The sequence below is a fragment of the Fringilla coelebs genome (assembly GCF_963513975.1).
Source record: "Fringilla coelebs genome assembly, chromosome: 4".
NCBI classification, from domain to species: Eukaryota; Metazoa; Chordata; class Aves; order Passeriformes; family Fringillidae; genus Fringilla; species Fringilla coelebs.
In genome coordinates this window covers 57,115,472-57,134,008 of record NC_140032.1, presented here as the reverse complement: position 1 = coordinate 57,134,008, position 18,537 = coordinate 57,115,472, and the positions used below count along the sequence as shown (strand labels likewise).

The following is an 18,537-nucleotide window of genomic DNA, read 5'->3' as shown; positions in this document are numbered from 1 at the left end:
TGGAACTACCCTGGGTTTGGCAGGGCTGTGATCTGCAAGACACCGTAGGGGCAAACTGGAGTGATCTTGTAGGTGGCTTGTTAAGCTTTATTTGATGTTCTGGCTTATTTACACAGGCACACACCTGCTTGTTACATGAGAGCACTGTGACTTTTTGCTCCTTCCCTCAAATAATATTGTCCTGTCATATCTTGTAAGGCCATTATGGGGAAGGAAAACAGCAGCAATGGAAGTTTCACACCACCTCTCTTCTGCTCTGAGATTCTTTTGATTTGATGAGATCTTTGAAGTGCTCAGGGTTTTAACAGCCCTAAACATGGTGTGCTGCTTGATAAAGAGAGTCAATAGCGCTTGGGCACGTCTTCAGCTAGACCTCTCTGAGGTGTACAATCCCATTTTACATTCATTACCAACAATTAAGATCCAGTTTGTTATGGTATGTATTTTCTTTAAGGAAGAACTCAAGTAAGTACTTTTCTTATGTGGTTTGATATTAAATAAACCTCTTCTCAAACACTACAGCTCACTCAGATCCAGGTATCTACTACCACTTGTGTGTTGTTTCTGGGCTGTTACAGTGATTGAGAATCCAGCTGAGGGAGATTCTTAAAAATTCTTTAAATTTTTAAGAATGCCAAAAATATAAAAGTTTTTGGGTGATTTACTCCCTCTTTTATTCCTTTTCAAGGCGTTCAGTTAGCATAAAAATAATGATTATTACATAAATTAAAGTTGTTGCAATTCAGCTGTAGGGATTGCAGTCCAAAGCCAGTGAAGATAGATCAAGGTTTTAAAAAGTATCTGCTGTAAATTAAAAACAAATGGTTGAAAGTATTTTGCAGACCTCTCTCCCACAGATTATATATTCCATTTTCCAAATTAAATCTAAGAGAGAATATTACTTTATTGAGATTTATGGAATAATTTCTTTAAAAATTCCAGCAATACGAGAATGTAGGCAGACACTGACAATGAAGAAAAATAAGTGTCAGCTACTAAGTGGTTTCATCTTTTGGAGCTTTTCATGTTTTTGGTAATGGGAAAAATTAGTTCTGACTGCTTTTTAAAGCTAAAATTATATATAAACCATTAATTAGGGGCAGATCATTTGTCCAACTTTTACTGCAGAGGGGATAAAATGGGTGGAAAACATGATAATATACCACTGCTCCTTGGAGGAAGTGTTCCTCCCTCAACCCAACTTGCTGATCCTGTCTAAGGAATAAGACTTAAGAGCTTGTGAGAAAATGTGTGTAAGAGGATATAAAAGAAAATTGTTCTGTGGCATCTGGGGGAAATATATATAGGAATAGCAGTTGGGCTGTATTAACTATGAAAGTAAACGTGTTATTCAATTTTTCACCTCTTTCAAGACAAACACAGCACCCTTTTTCCATGTGGCACAATACAAGGGGTGTAACAAAAGGAAATCCTAGCTCTGATGGACAGGAAAGCACAGAGAAGTCCCAAGGACACAGACTAGTTTTGAGAGCTCCAGTGTGTCATGGATTCCCTGAAGGACTCTTAGGACCTTATTACATTTTTTGGGGTGTCCAAGAGCTTAAAGGGATGATGAATCCTGGAGCCTAAGTGGACTGTTAAACCTCCTCCCATTAAAGAAAAACATGTGGTTGAAACTGTGTTGGCTAAAAACCATGGAATTTTCTGCGTAACTTTATTCCTTCTTTGCCATTTTGTGTTGGCTATCATGATCTGCCTGTTATATTTCAGCAAAAGCAATAATTTCCTTTTAATTAGATAATTGCCATGTTATTCATTGGTTTTGATCACTTCTAAATTCAGCTTTTGGTTTTAACAAATGTAGTTTCAGAAGACGATGGATTTTAACATTTTTTAAACCACTAAATGTTCAAAAAGGATTTGTACACATAACAAAATTAAAGTAGGGATTATCTAGCACTGTGTGTGGGATACAGCTATAATCTATACAGAGCATGGAAAAGAAACTGGCATTCTCAATTGCACTGCACACATCTCAGTAATAACAGGGTATGAGGCATACAATTTCATGGAACACCCACAATGAAAATTATTCTTTCCAAACAGAGAATTGTTTTGGAATAAGTTAGGTTAATTGGCACCATGGGATTCCTCTCAAGGAAACACAGAACATTAAAATCTACACATGTGCATGTAAAATGATAAAGTATTATCTTCTTTCCCCTCTCAGCTCCTCAAATCTGAGACACACTACCCAAAATCAACAGAAACTATTATGTTTTGTTGATTCAAATTTCCTCAGAATAAACTGGCAATTCTTCATCTGGTCAGCTTACAACCTGAGAGCCACTGCACTGTTCCACAATTGCTAGCTCGAGTATGGTTATCTGGTGCAGTTTCTCACACAAAAATAGAGGTCTCTAAGAGCTTTTGGCACATGCTTTTTAGATGGTAAAAAACTTCATTTTTAACAAAGCTATTTGGTGCTAAGACACAACCTCTTCCAAAGGCCTGTCGTGTCCCTATTAGGATTAGAACCAAAATCTGCAAATGGTTAATGAGAAATCCAGGCACATTTCACTGTCATTATACAATCTTTGGTTAAAATGCAGTATTTTACAGTTTCTGAACACAGTTAAAGTATATTAAGTCCTCACAATAGCAACATCACCCTCTCAAAAATTACAAAGTATTTATCACTGATTAAGAAAAAAAAAATCTTCCTTTTCATGAAGAAGGCTGAATTTTCATGCAGACTGTTGTGTCTGTTTTGTTACTTTTTAAGGTCACTATAACCAATGATATTCTACATGGTTTTTCTTTAAAATGTCCTGATTTTTTCACATTTGGCCACTTGCACACCTTAACCATTATTTCTTCATGAGTTTTCTGCTCAAATTAATGTCAAGACATTTAAAAGCAATTAATTGTGGTGCCTAGTGGGCAGGTCACAGGTGAGGTGTAGCCTCAAAAATTATGTCTGCTGTGCCACAGGTCTGACTGCTGTTTTTTTCACCTCTCAGATGAATGAGAAACCCCAATGTCCTGTGACCTGACATCACTTCACCTGCAAGTCCTGAGCTGAAAAGCAGTCTTTATCACTTCCCTCTCATCACTTCCCTCTGCAGTCTCCAGGAGAAATCCAAGGTCTGTCATTTTTGCAACAACAGAGGCAATGTAGTGTTTCAGTTTCTCACCAAAGACATGCTAGAGTTGCCCTTTTCATACACCAAAAAAGGAGTTTCAGGACACCCAAAAATACCCCACAGGTATCACTGTTGTATTCAAAAATTTCATTCACCTTGCCCCCCTGCCTGGGCCTATGTACATGTCTTACATGGATTCACCATTTTATTACTCTTAGAAGTACAGGAGCAGGACAGCAAATAGATTGTACTCAGCACTGGTGCAATTAATTGTAGAATGGAATGAAAATGAAATCTTGGTTTGTTCATCATAAAATATACGTTATACTTATGTTCTGTGCCTCAACATTGTTATTTTAGAGGACTATCTGTATTCTTCATAGAGATGAGAGCTTGGTCTGGTAGGACAATGAGGATTTACTTTCCAGAGTTTTCACAATCTGTTTCTGAATAACTCTGAAGAATTGCAGGCCCATTGGGTAGAAGAAGGAAGAAATTCAGATAGGACCTCTCAGTTGTCCTTCCAGTGCAGGCCAGAGAGAAGTACAAACTTCCATTGCACCCCTTTCTCTCCATACATCAAAATAATCCCTTTTGGGACTAACTGGTCATGACTTTAGTAGCCACTGTAAGTTTGGCTTTCAAGGGAGCAGAGAGCAAATAACCTCTGTGGAGAGTACAAGATAGTGCTTTGTGGAGGAAGCACAGTTTGTTGTGATGTCAGGGCAAAACGTTCAAGAAAGGTTCATTGATTTCAGCCTCATCCATGTAAGTGTTCAGAGGAAAATTGAAATTGCTGGGCTTGGAAGGACTGGCATGAATTATGTGAATAATTCTGTCAGTAACATAAATCCTGTGGATATCAATGGACAGTGTATGTGGTAACTTAGATCTGTCTGTGCATCAGCAAGATGCAAGAACAAACGTACACATCCAGACAAAAGGAATATGTGAGAAGTTTTATCAATGACAGAATTGAGCAATTCAGCAAATATCACAAAAAATCTGATTCCCACATAAAGTTTTAAATAGATTTTATCCCTGGCTTACTGTAGATTTTATAGCCACTCCTCACTGCAAAGACAGCACAACCTCTTATAAGCTTCTTGGAGCAGGCTTTTACAGTGCTGGAGGTAGTGGCAATTTAAAGAAAAAAATATTTGATTATGTGTTGAATGACCCGAGTAATACGTATTCATGTGATTAAATGTTACAGAATCATGGAATCATTAACTTTGGCAAAGACCTCTATGATCATGAAGTGCCACCATTAACCCAGTACCACCATGTTCACCACTAAACCACATCCCCAAGTGCCACATCCACCTGCCTTTTGAACACCTCCAGGGTGATGGTTCCACCACTTCCCTGGGCAGTCTGTTCCAATATCTTGACACAAACATGAAGGCACAGTAGATGTTCCACTACTAATCATGCATTCCAGAAAAAAGATGCCTGTGGCTACCAGATGCTCATTTAATCCTGAGAAACTCTGGAGTAATTGGCTCAGAGCAGCACAGTTAACATGTTTAATGCCTGACAGTCTACTCCCATACTCTTATACTGAACATATGAATTGCTGTGTTCCACAGCAGTCTTCATGGCATCACAGAAAATTCCTACCTGAATCACTGGATCACTCATTAATAAGATTCTGCAGGACTGAAAGCACATGTGTTCTGATTAAAAAACAACCAAAACACAGTAAGAGATATATCTAACTTTTAACTCAACTAAAGGCTATTACTGGGAAATTTGCTGAACATACACTTAAAATAATTGTCAAATTTTTCTGTGGAGTTTTTTTTCCCTGCAAAGAGAACCGACTGGTAAATATTTGTAAGTAATTAAGTAGGAATGTAGCATTTTAAAAACTTTGGGAATTAAAAAAAACTCACATAAAGTAGTCTTACTGATATTAGTTTGAAAGCAAGATGAACGAAGAAGGTGACTATGGCTTAATATTTAGGGGAAGTTCCTATTTAAGTGTTTCTGACAAGGAAAACCATGGTCTTAGATCAGAGAAGAAGGTAACAGAGGTCAAGTTTAACTCATATGTTTTCAGTGGTGATCTCTGATACCACTTAACTAAGATTTTCTGTCCCTTTTCCCTTCCCTCCCCTGCCATGCCCTTTCCTTCCTCAGAGACTTTGCCCTTTATCATGATATTCCCATGAGATACATGAGAAATATTTTATTACTAGCTAAAAAAAAAAGTAAATAACTGAATCTCTACACAATTGCAAGTGGTAACTGCACAAGGGCAAATTAAGGACACCCATTTTGCAGGGGTTTCTGCTCTCAGCACTGTGTGAGGCAAAGTGCAGCAGAGTGCAGCCGTTCTTGCTGGCTGAGCAATTTATGACCCTGTAGCCAGCAGGTACCCACCAGAGCTGCACCAGAGCTTAGGTCACAATCAAAAAGAAAAGAAAAGAATACAAAAAAGCAAGAAACTGAAAATAACCTAAGGATCAGAGATGACAAGCAACTGAACATGAAGCCCTGCTGCAATTCTGTACCTAAAGAGCTCATTCGGTTGCTGGATTTATAAGTAGAAAACGACCTTCTAACTACAGGGACTTGATTTTACCATTGGCAGCAGTAATATGTAAACTTGGCTACTTTGTACACTTCTGAGGTCCTTAGTTTTAAAAGGATTTGGGGAAGTTGAATGATTATAGGGAAGGACCACAAAAATGATTTAAGGACGAACAGTTGCAGCCTAGAGCTACTTAGCTTTTCAGAAAGTATCCTGAAAGGTGATTATAGCATTTAATTCCCAAGAGAAGTGGTAAGTTCCTAATTTTTTGGTAGTTGCCAAACCATACCTTGATGCCTTCCCTTCTGAACAATATATTTTAGACCAGTACAGGTTTTTGGGCCCAGGAGAGAAGAAAGTAAGTGAAAATTGATGTAATAGGTTGTGCTACATTTCATGGTGATTGCTGCTAACCTAAAGGTTTCCAAATCTTAGGAAATAATACTGTTAATAAGATAAAATACAGTCACAGGAGTATGAAAAGTTGGAGAACTGCTACAGTATTGACCATTTTTCTGTAAGTTAGATACAATCTTGAGTAGCAGGTGACTGGACTGATCTTGTAATAACAGCATATTCAGCATTGTTACATCTCAGGAAATCATTAAATCCAATTGTTTGGAATGTTTTGACACTTTTTTTTCCCCTGCTGAGAGCGTTATGAGATAAAATCAGATTTCCATAATACTTTCGGAGTTTTTAATTTTTTTACCTAAATTTTGACAAGAGATTCAGACACATCAGGTCTAAATTTTCTAGATAATTCATTAAGGTCTCCTTAAATGCCACTTAAAGTGTTACCATTATTAGTTCAATAGCTTCTCATTTCAACTTTCTGCCTCTTTTCTACTTGGCAATAGTTTAAAATAGAAATAAAATAACAGCAGTGAAAATCAGACAAAGAAAAAATGGGTTTTAATATTTTCATTAAAAATTTGTCTTTGCTACATAACTTTGAAGGAAGAACTGTAAAATGTTGCTCTGCAACTAACAGCTCTCTTCACCACAACACAATGGAGCAGTAAATCACCAAAACAGGGAAAGCAGACTTTTAGTTTGGGTGTATTATGAGGGTTTTTTTGGTAAAAGGTTCATTCTTTTCTTCTGTATACCCTCGGGTAGCTCGCAGTATTAATGGGTACGTTAATATATTAGGAGATGGAATCAGTATTTTTTCCACTATGCTGGGCTAGATATTCCTAAATAGTTGAGCCAGGTGTGTGGCCTAGATTTGAGTTACAGGTCCATGTCTCACTCATGTCCTTGCTCAGCTTGGAGGCAAGACCAAGGTACACGGATTTTTCTTGTCACCACATTTCTGATGCAGGGGAGGAGGTGACAGGAAGGGGTTGGCCAAGTGTCCACACACTACAAAACTTAGGTGGTCAGGATGATAAAATGCATTGGAGAAGGCCACAGATGTTGAATTAGCAAATTCTTGATTAATATCCATTCATGGCTTCCAACAACTAAGTTAAAAAATAGAAGATCAAAAAAGCATTCCTGTTAACTGTGCTGTCAAAGAGTTTTAGAAATTAGGACACGTGCAAGGAAAAATTGGTTCTTAAGCTTTTTTAAACATTTTTTTAAATCTTCAGGAATCCTGCATCTAATGTTCTCTTGAGTAGGACCACCAAGAAGCACAAATCACTATCATCCATTCATGGAATCTATCTCTGTTATGAAATACTTCTCCACAATTGTGCTAATTCCTTCTGAGATACGGGCAGCAGATAAAATTATCGCTGCTCCTTTTTAATTTGAACTCCTTAAAATTAAATAATGTAACTGTCAGTAATTGCACTGCAGCAACAATTTTCAAGCAGAGAACCTCAGTGACTTCAATGAATATTAAAAGCCAATGGACCAATAAAACTTAGGCAAAGAGTTGTACCACTCTTCTCACTTACTTTCTATTTATATTCACAGACCTGCCCAGGAGTGATGGACAAGAAGCAAGCCCAGACAATCCTATTGATGGGCTTAGGGCAGCAGAGCCCATGAGAAGCCCTACAAAGTTGCTCAGAGCAATGTTAGGAGCTTCAAATGAATTTCATCAACAGAGGGACCAATAGATCCATTAGAGAAACAAAATGGCATCTTTTTAGGAGGGAAATGTGACTTATTGTTGTACAATGGAATCTCCTCTCTTCCTCTGTTTTTGTATATTATCTTCCTCCTTATCTGACTGCTGGTGCTGTAATGAGTGAAATGTGTTAGTGAGATCAAAACTAACAGCCAGGATTATTTTTGTGAAATATATCACTTCAGTTTCTTGGTTATATCAGCTTCAGGATAGTTTTAAGTTCATTCTTTGGAACAGATTTGCTAATTAATGACAATATAATGATTTATCACTGCTAAATTTCCTCTTGACATTAAAAAAGAAGACAAAATCAACCACCACTATATTATTCCATCTATTGGTATTATAAATATCTTACTGGGATAGCTGTCCAAAATTCTTTTCAGAGGCATCAATTTATATTACCTTTGATTCAACCACAGCTGCATTATTGGCATTGTCATTATCATTATTCTAATTACTTACTGGGTACAACATATGTCTCTAAAAGTCTGAAAAAGTGTTTTTTCTGTTTTTACTGTCACTGGAGTTAAGTATTTGTTTGTATTTCAGGTACAGAAAGAAAATAGCAGGAGCAGCTGTTTTCAGACACTTGAGTGTAAGAGAGAAAATTTTTACACTTCTTTTTTGGGGAAAAAATTGTTTGCCTTTTCTTGCTATTATTGCTCTGATGCCGGAAAACAGATGAGCAGTTTTGGTTTTCTTCAAAGTGTGTACATCCAAATTATGGCACTATACATGGTACCTAAGTGAGCACAGAGGACACATTCCATGATATTTGCACTGTGCAAGTGGATGCAGTGTTTTACATAGTGGTTTGTTGAGGTTTTTCTAACTCCTGACTGTTCTGCACTGCCTGCTGGAAAATCATCTGTCCACAGAGTATTCTCCTTTACTGATTTCTAGTATTGAAGTGTGTAACAGGTAAGTAAAACCAAATACTCTATCAAGTAGTGACAATGCTGCCATTGCCGCAGTGATCTCCCATCCTTGTGGGTAAGGGACCATGGACAATGATTATAAGAAGTAGACTGCAGAGGAAAAACGTAAAAATGTTTAAGAACCCTTGTTTTAAAACTATAATTTAGGTTATAGGGGGTTTGGGGTTTTTGATTTATTTATTATTTTATGTAATGTACTCATTCCACAAATTCTTTACTCTTTCTGTTTAAGAGCTGGAGTCCTGCTCCTAGGCACATTCCCTTTCTCCTTCCCTGCAAAGTACATAAAGCCTCCATTCTTGCCAGCCTGCATTAAACACTGCAACACAATTATCCCCTGTCACTGAGCTGTTATCTCAAGGAATTGAATTAGACTTTCTAGCTTAGAAACATCAAATTATTTACACAAAATGTTATAGTTGAAACAGATCCAGTGTAGAGCATTATATGATGATTTTTTAAAAAGATCAGGTCACAGATTTAAAACAGAACTGAAAGTTGTATCTGATCCTGAGGGTACCTGTTGGGAGTCATATCAAGCAGGTTAGTGCCTGTTCAGAAGCATGGAAAATCAGTTTTCCATTTAGCCTTGTCTCTAAGTTGCAGCTGTAAAAGTTTCCTAAAGAAAGATTTCTTTGGGACCAATAACAGTTCTGTGGAAATTTCCCTGTCAATTTTCCACAAGTACAAGGTGATCAAAACTTTTGGTTAAGAAATATGAAACAGCCTTAGATGGCTGTTCAAAAACATCCCTGATAAGTCCCTTCTGTTTGGATATCTTGAACATAATGGTTATCTTCAGGGGCAGAAAGGGAAGCATTTAGCAAAATACATAATCATATAAAGTAGTTTTTTCCTGAAAAAGGTGCAATATGTTTCATTGAGCTCTTTTTCAATACACACTAAAAACCTCTGAGATTTTCTCTGAGAAAAGTCTATCCTAATCAGCCTTTTGCCCTTACCTCTGAAACAAAATTACCAGTTAACATGTGCTATGCATTTCAAATCCATCTACTTTGTTACAATTATCAGTTAAGATCCCTCTGAAGAGAGTGTGTCAAGAGTGTCATGAAGGCTTTTTGATACATAGTCCTGACTGTTCTAGGCATAACCTGATTACAACTTAAAACTTCTTTGCGTAGCTGAATTTTACTTGCATTACCACTGTGAATTATGACAAGAAATCAACATGGAACAATACTTGACAGCATTCCAGAAGTAAAATATCTTCCAACAGATTTAAGAGTTTTCCACTGGTACTTACCCCATAACTAGATGTAGTTTCTCATCTCCACCTTCCAACATATTCCCATCAGTGCCCATTCCCCACTCACTGTCCCAACCATGAAAATGTTCCCAGTGGACAGGAAGGAAGCTGTTCATCCCACCAACCCTCATGTCTGAATTTAGAGGGTCAGTCACTCTTACATGCCCCTCCAACACACGCAGTTTTAGAGCAGCCTCCCACCCAGGGAAGCCTGGGCTACATTTGGGGTTGAGCCAAGAGGGAATGAGCACCCCTGCTCCTTCCAGGGCATCCCTGAGCATTCCCAGGCCCCCTCCTGTGTCCAGCTCCCCGGGCACCACCGAGCACCTGGAGGGCAGGGGAGGGCCTAAGGCTAACTTGCTCCCACTGGCACCACAGGAAAACTCATCTGAATTCGATGGGCTGGAAATGAGCCCAAAGGACAGAAATACAAAGATATTGCTGTGGAATGCTGGTACTGAATAGTTTCATTTGAATTTAAAGTAAGGAAAAAATGAAGGGAAAGAAAATAGTTTGATGATGCTTTTCCCTTCCCACTATGAGTTTTCACTTCTTTGCTAGAAAGAACTGTGGTGCCACTTGTCGTCACTCTTTTTTGTTATTTAAATTTAATTAATACCTAAAACATATTCTTCCCATTTTTCCCATATACATGCTAAAATATAAAAAAGTAGAGGTAAGTATAAAATCCAACCTTTATTCCACTTTGAACAAGCTTGTGTATATCCAAAAAAGGTTCCTTGAGTATGTCTCCATCAGGAGTGAAAATCTTCACGTATCCTTCTTTCTCAAGAATAAAAAGGCGATGGGATCCATCCCCACAATGTACTGCTCCAACAGGCTGCCTTAGTCCACTCACAACCTCCTGAATACAGAAGCAGTTGTGCTTGTGTTTTCTAAAGAAATTTAAAGAAATAGTGAGACATTTCTTCTTTCTCATAACCATGACACAACAGTGTCCCAAAAAGATAAAATTATTGTTGTGCAATAATATTAAAAACAGGTTTATAATAAAACATTGTTTAATATATTAATGTGTATAAATTATTCCCTTGAATGTATGCAAGCACATAATACAGAAAATCAGCTTTAACTTCATTTGAAGAAAATTTGGTCTGCATACAAAAAAGAGAAGATTAAATAAACTTAGATCCAAAATGTAGAGCAATGGGAGGGAAAAAAGCTGGCAAAAGAAGAGAATAATTTAGAAATACAGAATTTCTACTCTAAAATAAACACAGTCAATTTCATCACTTGGACAAAATTTAGATTCTAATATCCATTTTAAAATAATGAATTATGATGGAATAATCTAATTTAATTATTTTCACAAAAAAACCCTCCACAAATGAAATAAATTGAAGATCATGACACAGATTTACTAATAAACTTATTGTAGTTTTTTAGTAATATTAAATTTAGGTACAGATTACTCTCCAGAACTATGAATGATCCATGGGCTGGACAATAACCAAGATCCACAGTGTGGATCAGAGCAGGATTCTAACACCTTTTCAGCAAGGCAAATATCAAATGGTACTGAAGTGCTGAAGCTCGTGTAACTTTCTCTTTTGACGTACACTAGCAGCAGCAAAAGAAAGTCACATCTGGAAAACACAGCTGCTCAGCATAAGCACACACAGAGCTGTTTCACTGTGAAAACCACAGACTTTGCTAGGGGTTTTTTTTCAGATTAAACAGCATTTATCTTTATGAACCTGCTGATCTCTTCCTCTTTGTCGTATTCTTCCATGTGATCCAGGGAGTTAGAAGCTGGCCCTCGCACTTGTTTTCTTGGAAAATCTGGAAAGCACACACCACCATCTTTTCTTGCATAGTAATAGCAAAACTCATCAGCTGTAGTTTGGAGGAAACCTTAAAAATGCAAAAGAGCATACAAATATTTAGTGTGTTGTCATGTCTGCAGTTTTGTGTCATCAAACTCATCTTTAAATAGATTATAGTGGAAAAAGACGTTTTAAACAAAGGGCTATCTCAAAAAAGAGAGTCTGCTCTGAGTAAACACAAATGTATAAACACAAACTGAGCATTGCCTTTTACAGTTTATTCATCTGTATTTGTATTAAACCTCTTTTTCAGTGTGCTTAAGTTTCATTCAAAATGACACAATAGTTCACTCACTAAAAAATTAAGAGACAAAGTTCAGAGTTGAGCCTGTGACACACTTCTCCCTAATTTTAACCCTATTAATCAAGTGTAGTATCTGCTGTAAAATAGCCTGAGCAGCTTCTGTTTAACTTTTTTTAAATAAGAGATTATTTCTAGTCAAAATCTCAGTGAAGACTCTGGTAAAAGACATGCAGTAAAAGTTTTGTGGAATGCTGTCAGCAAAGGACATTGGTTGGAGAGGTGAGAAGTGGGAAGTAGTGCTGAAAACGCACCACATTGACAGGCAGCTGGTCTCTCCAGCAACAAAGTAGCTGAGCAGTGTCCCGTGGTGAAGTCTACTTCCTCAGCCCCATCCCCTGAAAAGGGGATATGTCTCATGCTGCTCTGGAAGAAAGGTGGTCCTCAGGTTTTAGGTTAAAATGGGAAGGACTTTGAAGACCCAGAGAAACACAAAAGTTGATAAAATGGGAGCCTTTGAAGAAAAACCCTGCCACTATTGGTATTACTTTCTTGCATTATATTAAAGGAAGTTAAAAAAAATCTATTTCTGTTCACGAACCTATTTGTAGTCATTTCAATCCAGGTTTTAATCAGGAGTATTAAATCTAAGAAGACAGAGTCTGGCTAGTTATACATGTATACTATTTCACCAGAACATTGTTGAGATAATGTCTTAAGTTACCTTTGTTCCTCTTTGCATTACTGGCAACTGTCTTAGGATGTACTATAGTCCAGGACATAACTCATAGGACACACAGAATTAGCACTTAATTGGAATTAGAGGCCTAATTTATGCATGGCTTTACCACTTGTGAATAATGCAGTAATCCATAGATCTTGGCCATAAAACCTCTGGCTCGCAACGTACAATAAGAACTGATCAGGGACAGCTGTGTTTCATTGCAAAATGCCAATTTCTTACAAGCAAAGCTTTTTCAGAAACGTTATCAGTTTTGACAAAATTTTACTTAACATGATGTTTCTGGTCCAAGCTCAAACTTCTGGTCTAAATGAAAAAGACAGAACCAGACAGCAAACCTTGTATCACTATACTCCAATGTCTTGTAATTAGGGTGTTTCATTAGGAAGAGGAATATTCAGGTCAATGCCCCTCATCTGTCAGGCAAGAGTTTGACCCTAAGTCTCCCATTTCCCAAGTAAATGTCCTAACAACGACTTTATTAGCTATCCTGGGGTGGTCTCTCTGTGGCTTTCTTCATGGAAAATTTCGAAAGAGTTCAATTTCTTCCTTATGTGGAATAGGAAAATTTTTTGGATCCCAGAATTCTTGTGGAGTGAAAAGCCTTTCCCACCCAACTATACTTCTTTTCATATATATCTTCCTTTAAAAATATTGGAAAAAATGACAGGACAAAGCCTGCCTTTGATTTCTATAAAATAATATCTGGAAACACATGGTAGTGTGTTGTGGTGTAAAAGTTTAATTACCATGATTTGGAGCTTCAGTAAATTTCATCTCTGAAGAGCTGCTTTTAATTTATAGTAGTTACTTGGAGAAAATGGGAGATGTCATTTCAAGTGGAACAACTGAAGAGGAATTCTGATATAACCATAGAGTAGTATTCCAAGGCTTGTAAATATAATGCCAAAAATCAAAGGTAATCTAAAATCTTGCTGTTGAAATATTTGACTTAAGAATACAGGAGTTTGTCTTTAATAATGTATTTGTCTAGGCGCAGTGGGCCAGTTGAAAAAATGCAATAGCAAATTAGACGTGTTCGATTGCTAAGAATTTCTAAAATTTTCCAAGTATACAATTTACTAATTGCTAAAGATAAACTTCTCTTGGCTTGAGTGTTATCTTTAGCCAGGGAAACCCAGAGCAGGTTGTGATTGTGTTGTTCGCTCAGAACATGTCCATTTCAAATAACTATCAGATGCAAACTCACTTGACCAGTGCAACGCCTTTTCTTTGCCTCATGAAATATTTTATCATGCACTAAAGTGCACAGTGCACTGCAGTTGCCTTTTGCTGTTTAGCAAATCCATCAGCAGATTCTAAGAAAGGATAAGGCTTATGGACCATTTTCATTAGAAACACTTGTAAAAAAGTGGGGCTAGAATTAAACTATGAAAAATGTTGCATTACTGGAAGGAATGTAACCTCTGTAAATACAGTTTCACCTGTGCATTAAGGGCGAAATCTTGCTATTTTGTTCTATAAAAAACATAGTAATTTAGAAAAAAACCCCTTCCTTGTCTTATATATGCTCCATTTAACATACTAACAGCTTCACTGAGGACATTTAGAGAAACATTTGCTTCTGCACTCCTATCTGCTTGTAGCCATTTATTATCTTCTTTCTCATGCTTAGATTGTAAGGTCTTTAGTGTACAGTTTGCCATTTTGTTCACAGTTTGTACAGTGTCCAGAAGAATGGTCCCTGACAAGTGCCCCTAAGCACTAGAATTGTTTGGAGAAAAGGAAAAAAAAAAAGTAATAGGGACTGCAACCCTTAGTCCTGTGTGAATTTCTGTACTAACTAATTTATTTTAAAAGACTCATACATATTATTACAAATTTCCTACCAGCTGTGTACGCGTTGACAGAGCGGTGCCTGTGTTAACAAAGAAAATTGAAATCACAAAGGATGATTAAACATCATGTTTAAGTGTCAGATTTTGCACAGGCTTGCATTTCTATGCTAAACTCTGTCTTGCAAACAAGAATCCAACGACAGGCTTTTCAGTTAAGGCAGCTACAGTGAAGGCTTTCTGTGCTCGCCTTTATAAAACACTGTGGGAATAAATTGCAAGATTAAAAGCCTTTTCAAAGGAAAACTGCTCCCAGCTGATCCCCACCTCCTCTCTCCACTTGTATTTGCAGCCAGTTGTTCCTCACACTGTATCTCCCTTCTTGTCCTGTCTTCACCAAATTCCACTTTGCTGGATTCCCTGATTACCCATTCCCTTTCCTCTTCCCTTTGACACACAATTCCAGTGCCATGGTAGCACACATCTCAGTCTTTGCAGCAAGTCAAAGACTTGCACACAGGACTGAGTATCATCCACTCATCAGAGTAAACCTGCACTGCCTTTGAGGGCATCTGGAAATCAGGCTCACCTGCTTGATTTCTGCTGTGACCTTGAGCATACAGTTCAACATTGTGTCAAAGCAGCCTTTACCTTTTGGGGTTTTTTTTCTGATTTGCTCCTTTGACAGCTAGATGTGAATTTGTTCACAAAACCCCCACCTTCTCCTCTCTTCTCAACTGTCAGTAAAAACCAAACCAAAGACATGATTTCAGACAGATTGTTTCAAAATGTACTAAGTCCACTGATAGCTCACATCATTTCCAACTGGTTTTCAAGTGGCTGGTGACCCTCTTCTGCTCAGAGACTGCAGGTTCCTGCACACAGGCAGGGCCAGGGTTGATCCCCTTCATGCTCTTGTTACCAGTAGCAAATTTATCACCCACTACTATTTTTCTGCAGGTTGAGTATGTTGACTGTGACTATTAATCAGCCATGTTAGAACTTCTGGAAGTGCTCTGTGAGTTGTAGAATTTCTTAGAATTCCAATGTTTTGGGTTAGAATTCCAACATTTTGGAAAACCCTCTTTGGTGCTTGAAAAATCCTATCAGACATCTGTTCTGGTAATGTTTGGATTCAGATCTGGGCCTGGATCTGAATTCACCCACAATCATCTGGAACCCATTTCTTCGAATGAAAATAATGGAGGCCAGATAGCTCAAAATCTCTCCCATGTCCTTGGATGGCACCATGGCTGTGGCACAGGTTTGTTCCTTAGAATATGCCATTTCCAATGGCATGGATCAAGCTTCTGATTATGTCTAAAGGCAGAATCAGCTGTGGCTTTCTTTACTATCTGTACTAGTAATAAATATTACACAGTCTTCCCTTATGAAAAGGGAAAACTTAAAATTCATATTGACTGAAGACACTTCATTAAATCACATAGCTCCAGTGTCTCCATTAATAATCCCTTAAACTGAGACTTGAAGTAAAGATTAGATGAGAAATAATCAGAATGGTTATCTGGAATGAAGCAGAGAAGCTCTAATCTCAAAGTCTTTGTGAAACATTATACCCTCTTGCTCATCTATATAATCCTAACAGCTTCTGATACTATTCTGCTTGAATAAAGAATAAGGTCCACTTTTTCTCTCAGTATTCCTTAAGAAGTCAGTGGAAGTTCTGATACAGTCATAACTGGTGGGCAAACTGCTGTCTTTAAAAGCGTTAACCAAGGATCTGCTAGAGTTTTCATCTTCGCAGGAGACGGAACATAAATGAATTTTTGAAGCTAAGTCATGAAAAAAAATGGTGCATAATTTCTCAGCCTTCTTGGTTAATATGTACTGCTAACATTTCAATCCCAGAAAAGATGCTTGCTGTCTTAAAATGTTAATAATATTTCTCATTTGCACAGGACTTAAGGGATAAAATTATTTTTGTAGTCAGCAATTTCCTTAAACTCTGTTGTATTGGTGTTCAGAAACAATTAGCACTCCCTAATGGAAGAAGAGTAATTGTTCAACATTTTAACAAATGCACAGTGAATCATTGCCAGAGACCTTGGGTTTGGGGGCCCGTTAATTTTCAAGTCTTTGTAAAATCCTCCAGGATAAGCTGAAAATATAGCTTCCACATTTTCTATTTTTTTCTTACTTTTGCAATAAATATTATTACAGATATACAAGTCTCAAAAGGAAAGCAGAACCCCCAGATAAGTTATTTTAATTACTTATGTTTCAGAATGTACAAGACTATGAAACTATATTAAAATCCTATAGGCCATCTTCTCAAAAAGAGGGACCTGAATCTTAATGAACACCCTTGGAAAATGCTAGAATAGGTATCAACAACCATGAGTACCAGTCAACTCACCAAATTAATCCTGTTGGTGGATGTAAGCATGCAACAAGTTTTTGTTAGTACAACCTACTTTCAGGACAAGTATTTAGAACAATTATTAGCATCTGATTGATGTAGGAAAAATCCTGTTTTAACTGATGCTAAAGTATGTAAGCTCTTTTGCTGCAAAGCACAGTGCTCTGCCCAGTGCTAAAGTTATGCTTTCATCTGGTTATCTTTCAAGGCAACCTGGGTGGTCACAAAAAGCACTTGACATCTTGATGCACTTCAGCAGTTTTACATATACACAAACTTTGTAGAAAAATAAATTTGTCATTCGTCACCACATATGTTGATCTGAGAGCGAGGTTCCTGTGGCTGTAGCTCCTGTGCTGCTCAGCCCTTTCTCATTCTCCCTTCCTGCCTCCACCTCCTCCTTCTTTCCCCCTTTTCCCTCTTTCATTTTTTTCAATTAAATAAATTGTTTCCTCATAAACGCAGAATGTCACAAAACAACTCTGAGGGTCTCATTGTGCAGAATATGAAAATCATTTGTGCTAGCTACAAACTCATGTCAAAAATGTCTTTGTGCTGACTTCTTATATGGGCCAAACATTTAGAATATCTAATCTGTTATCGCTGTTCAGCAGGCAGTCTTGGCAACTATGATCTATTCTGCTTTGCTTTGGGGAATGTGATAAAGAGCAAGAAACAGCTGGTTTAAGAAAGCCTTAGAAACATCTCTTAGTTTATAAAGACAATAATAATATTTTCATATTTGAATGGGTTGAGATACATGTTAAACCACAGGAAAGGGAAAAAGTAAGTCAATTCAAAATGTTTTCTCAAGTCAATAAAAGAACACTGAAAAAAAAAATCCCTGCACTTCTGGGGTTTCAGAGAAAACAAGTACACACTGTAAACATGCAATTAAAAAACCTTCCGCCAAATCCCATCCACTTAAACTATCCTCTTTACTCAAATATGTTTATATTATATTACAAAGCTGTGTTCATATGTTAAAAGTGACTATTCACAAATTCATTTTTCATCTCATTATCAAGTCCTTTTTTCCAGTCTGTGTTGCTGGTTTAAAGGAAAAAAAAAAAAAAGAAATCAACCTATTTAATTATTTTCTCCTGTGTGGCATTGTTTATAAGTAGTGTTTGGACAGGGAAAAAAGCATAGTTTAAAAATGACAGTCTTAAACATATAAATAATTTACTATTGGGAATACCAAAGATGTTATTTAACATAATAGTGTCTTAAGACAGTGTTTCTAAAAGAGCCATCCTCTGCGGTTATTTTGTTGATATAGTTACAAGTGATAGCACACATTTGGTGACTGCCTCAGACAACACAGAGCAAACTCTGCTTTTGGTTATGTCCAGCTAACTCCACTGACTACAGTGAGGAAGTGTTAGGTAAGTCAAGAATTTGCTTGTTAACAGCACTCTGGAAGTGATTCAAAGATCACAGAAGTCTATCAAATAGGGCCCTTTGATTTCAATGGGCTTTAAACCCTGTGGAAAAAACATCAGTTTCTAGGGTAACAAAACCAGAAAAAACACTTTACTCATCAGCTTTTGGAGGCTACAGCAAACAGCCAGGACCTTTTATTTCTTGC

The 18,537-nt window shown here is 37.3% G+C and overlaps 1 protein-coding gene across 1 annotated transcript in view; it reads right to left on the bottom strand.

The window, feature by feature from the left end:
• The window catches only part of HHIP (hedgehog interacting protein), a gene marked incomplete at both ends in the record, with an annotated part of 67,661 nt that overhangs the window by 41,308 nt on the left and 7,816 nt on the right, over positions 1–18,537 (bottom strand). The window contains 2 exons of the mRNA XM_084204298.1: positions 10,635–10,836; positions 11,659–11,815. Coding sequence (XP_084060424.1) covers positions 10,635–10,836; positions 11,659–11,815 — 359 coding nt within the window. The remainder of the gene's footprint in view (positions 1–10,634; positions 10,837–11,658; positions 11,816–18,537) is intronic.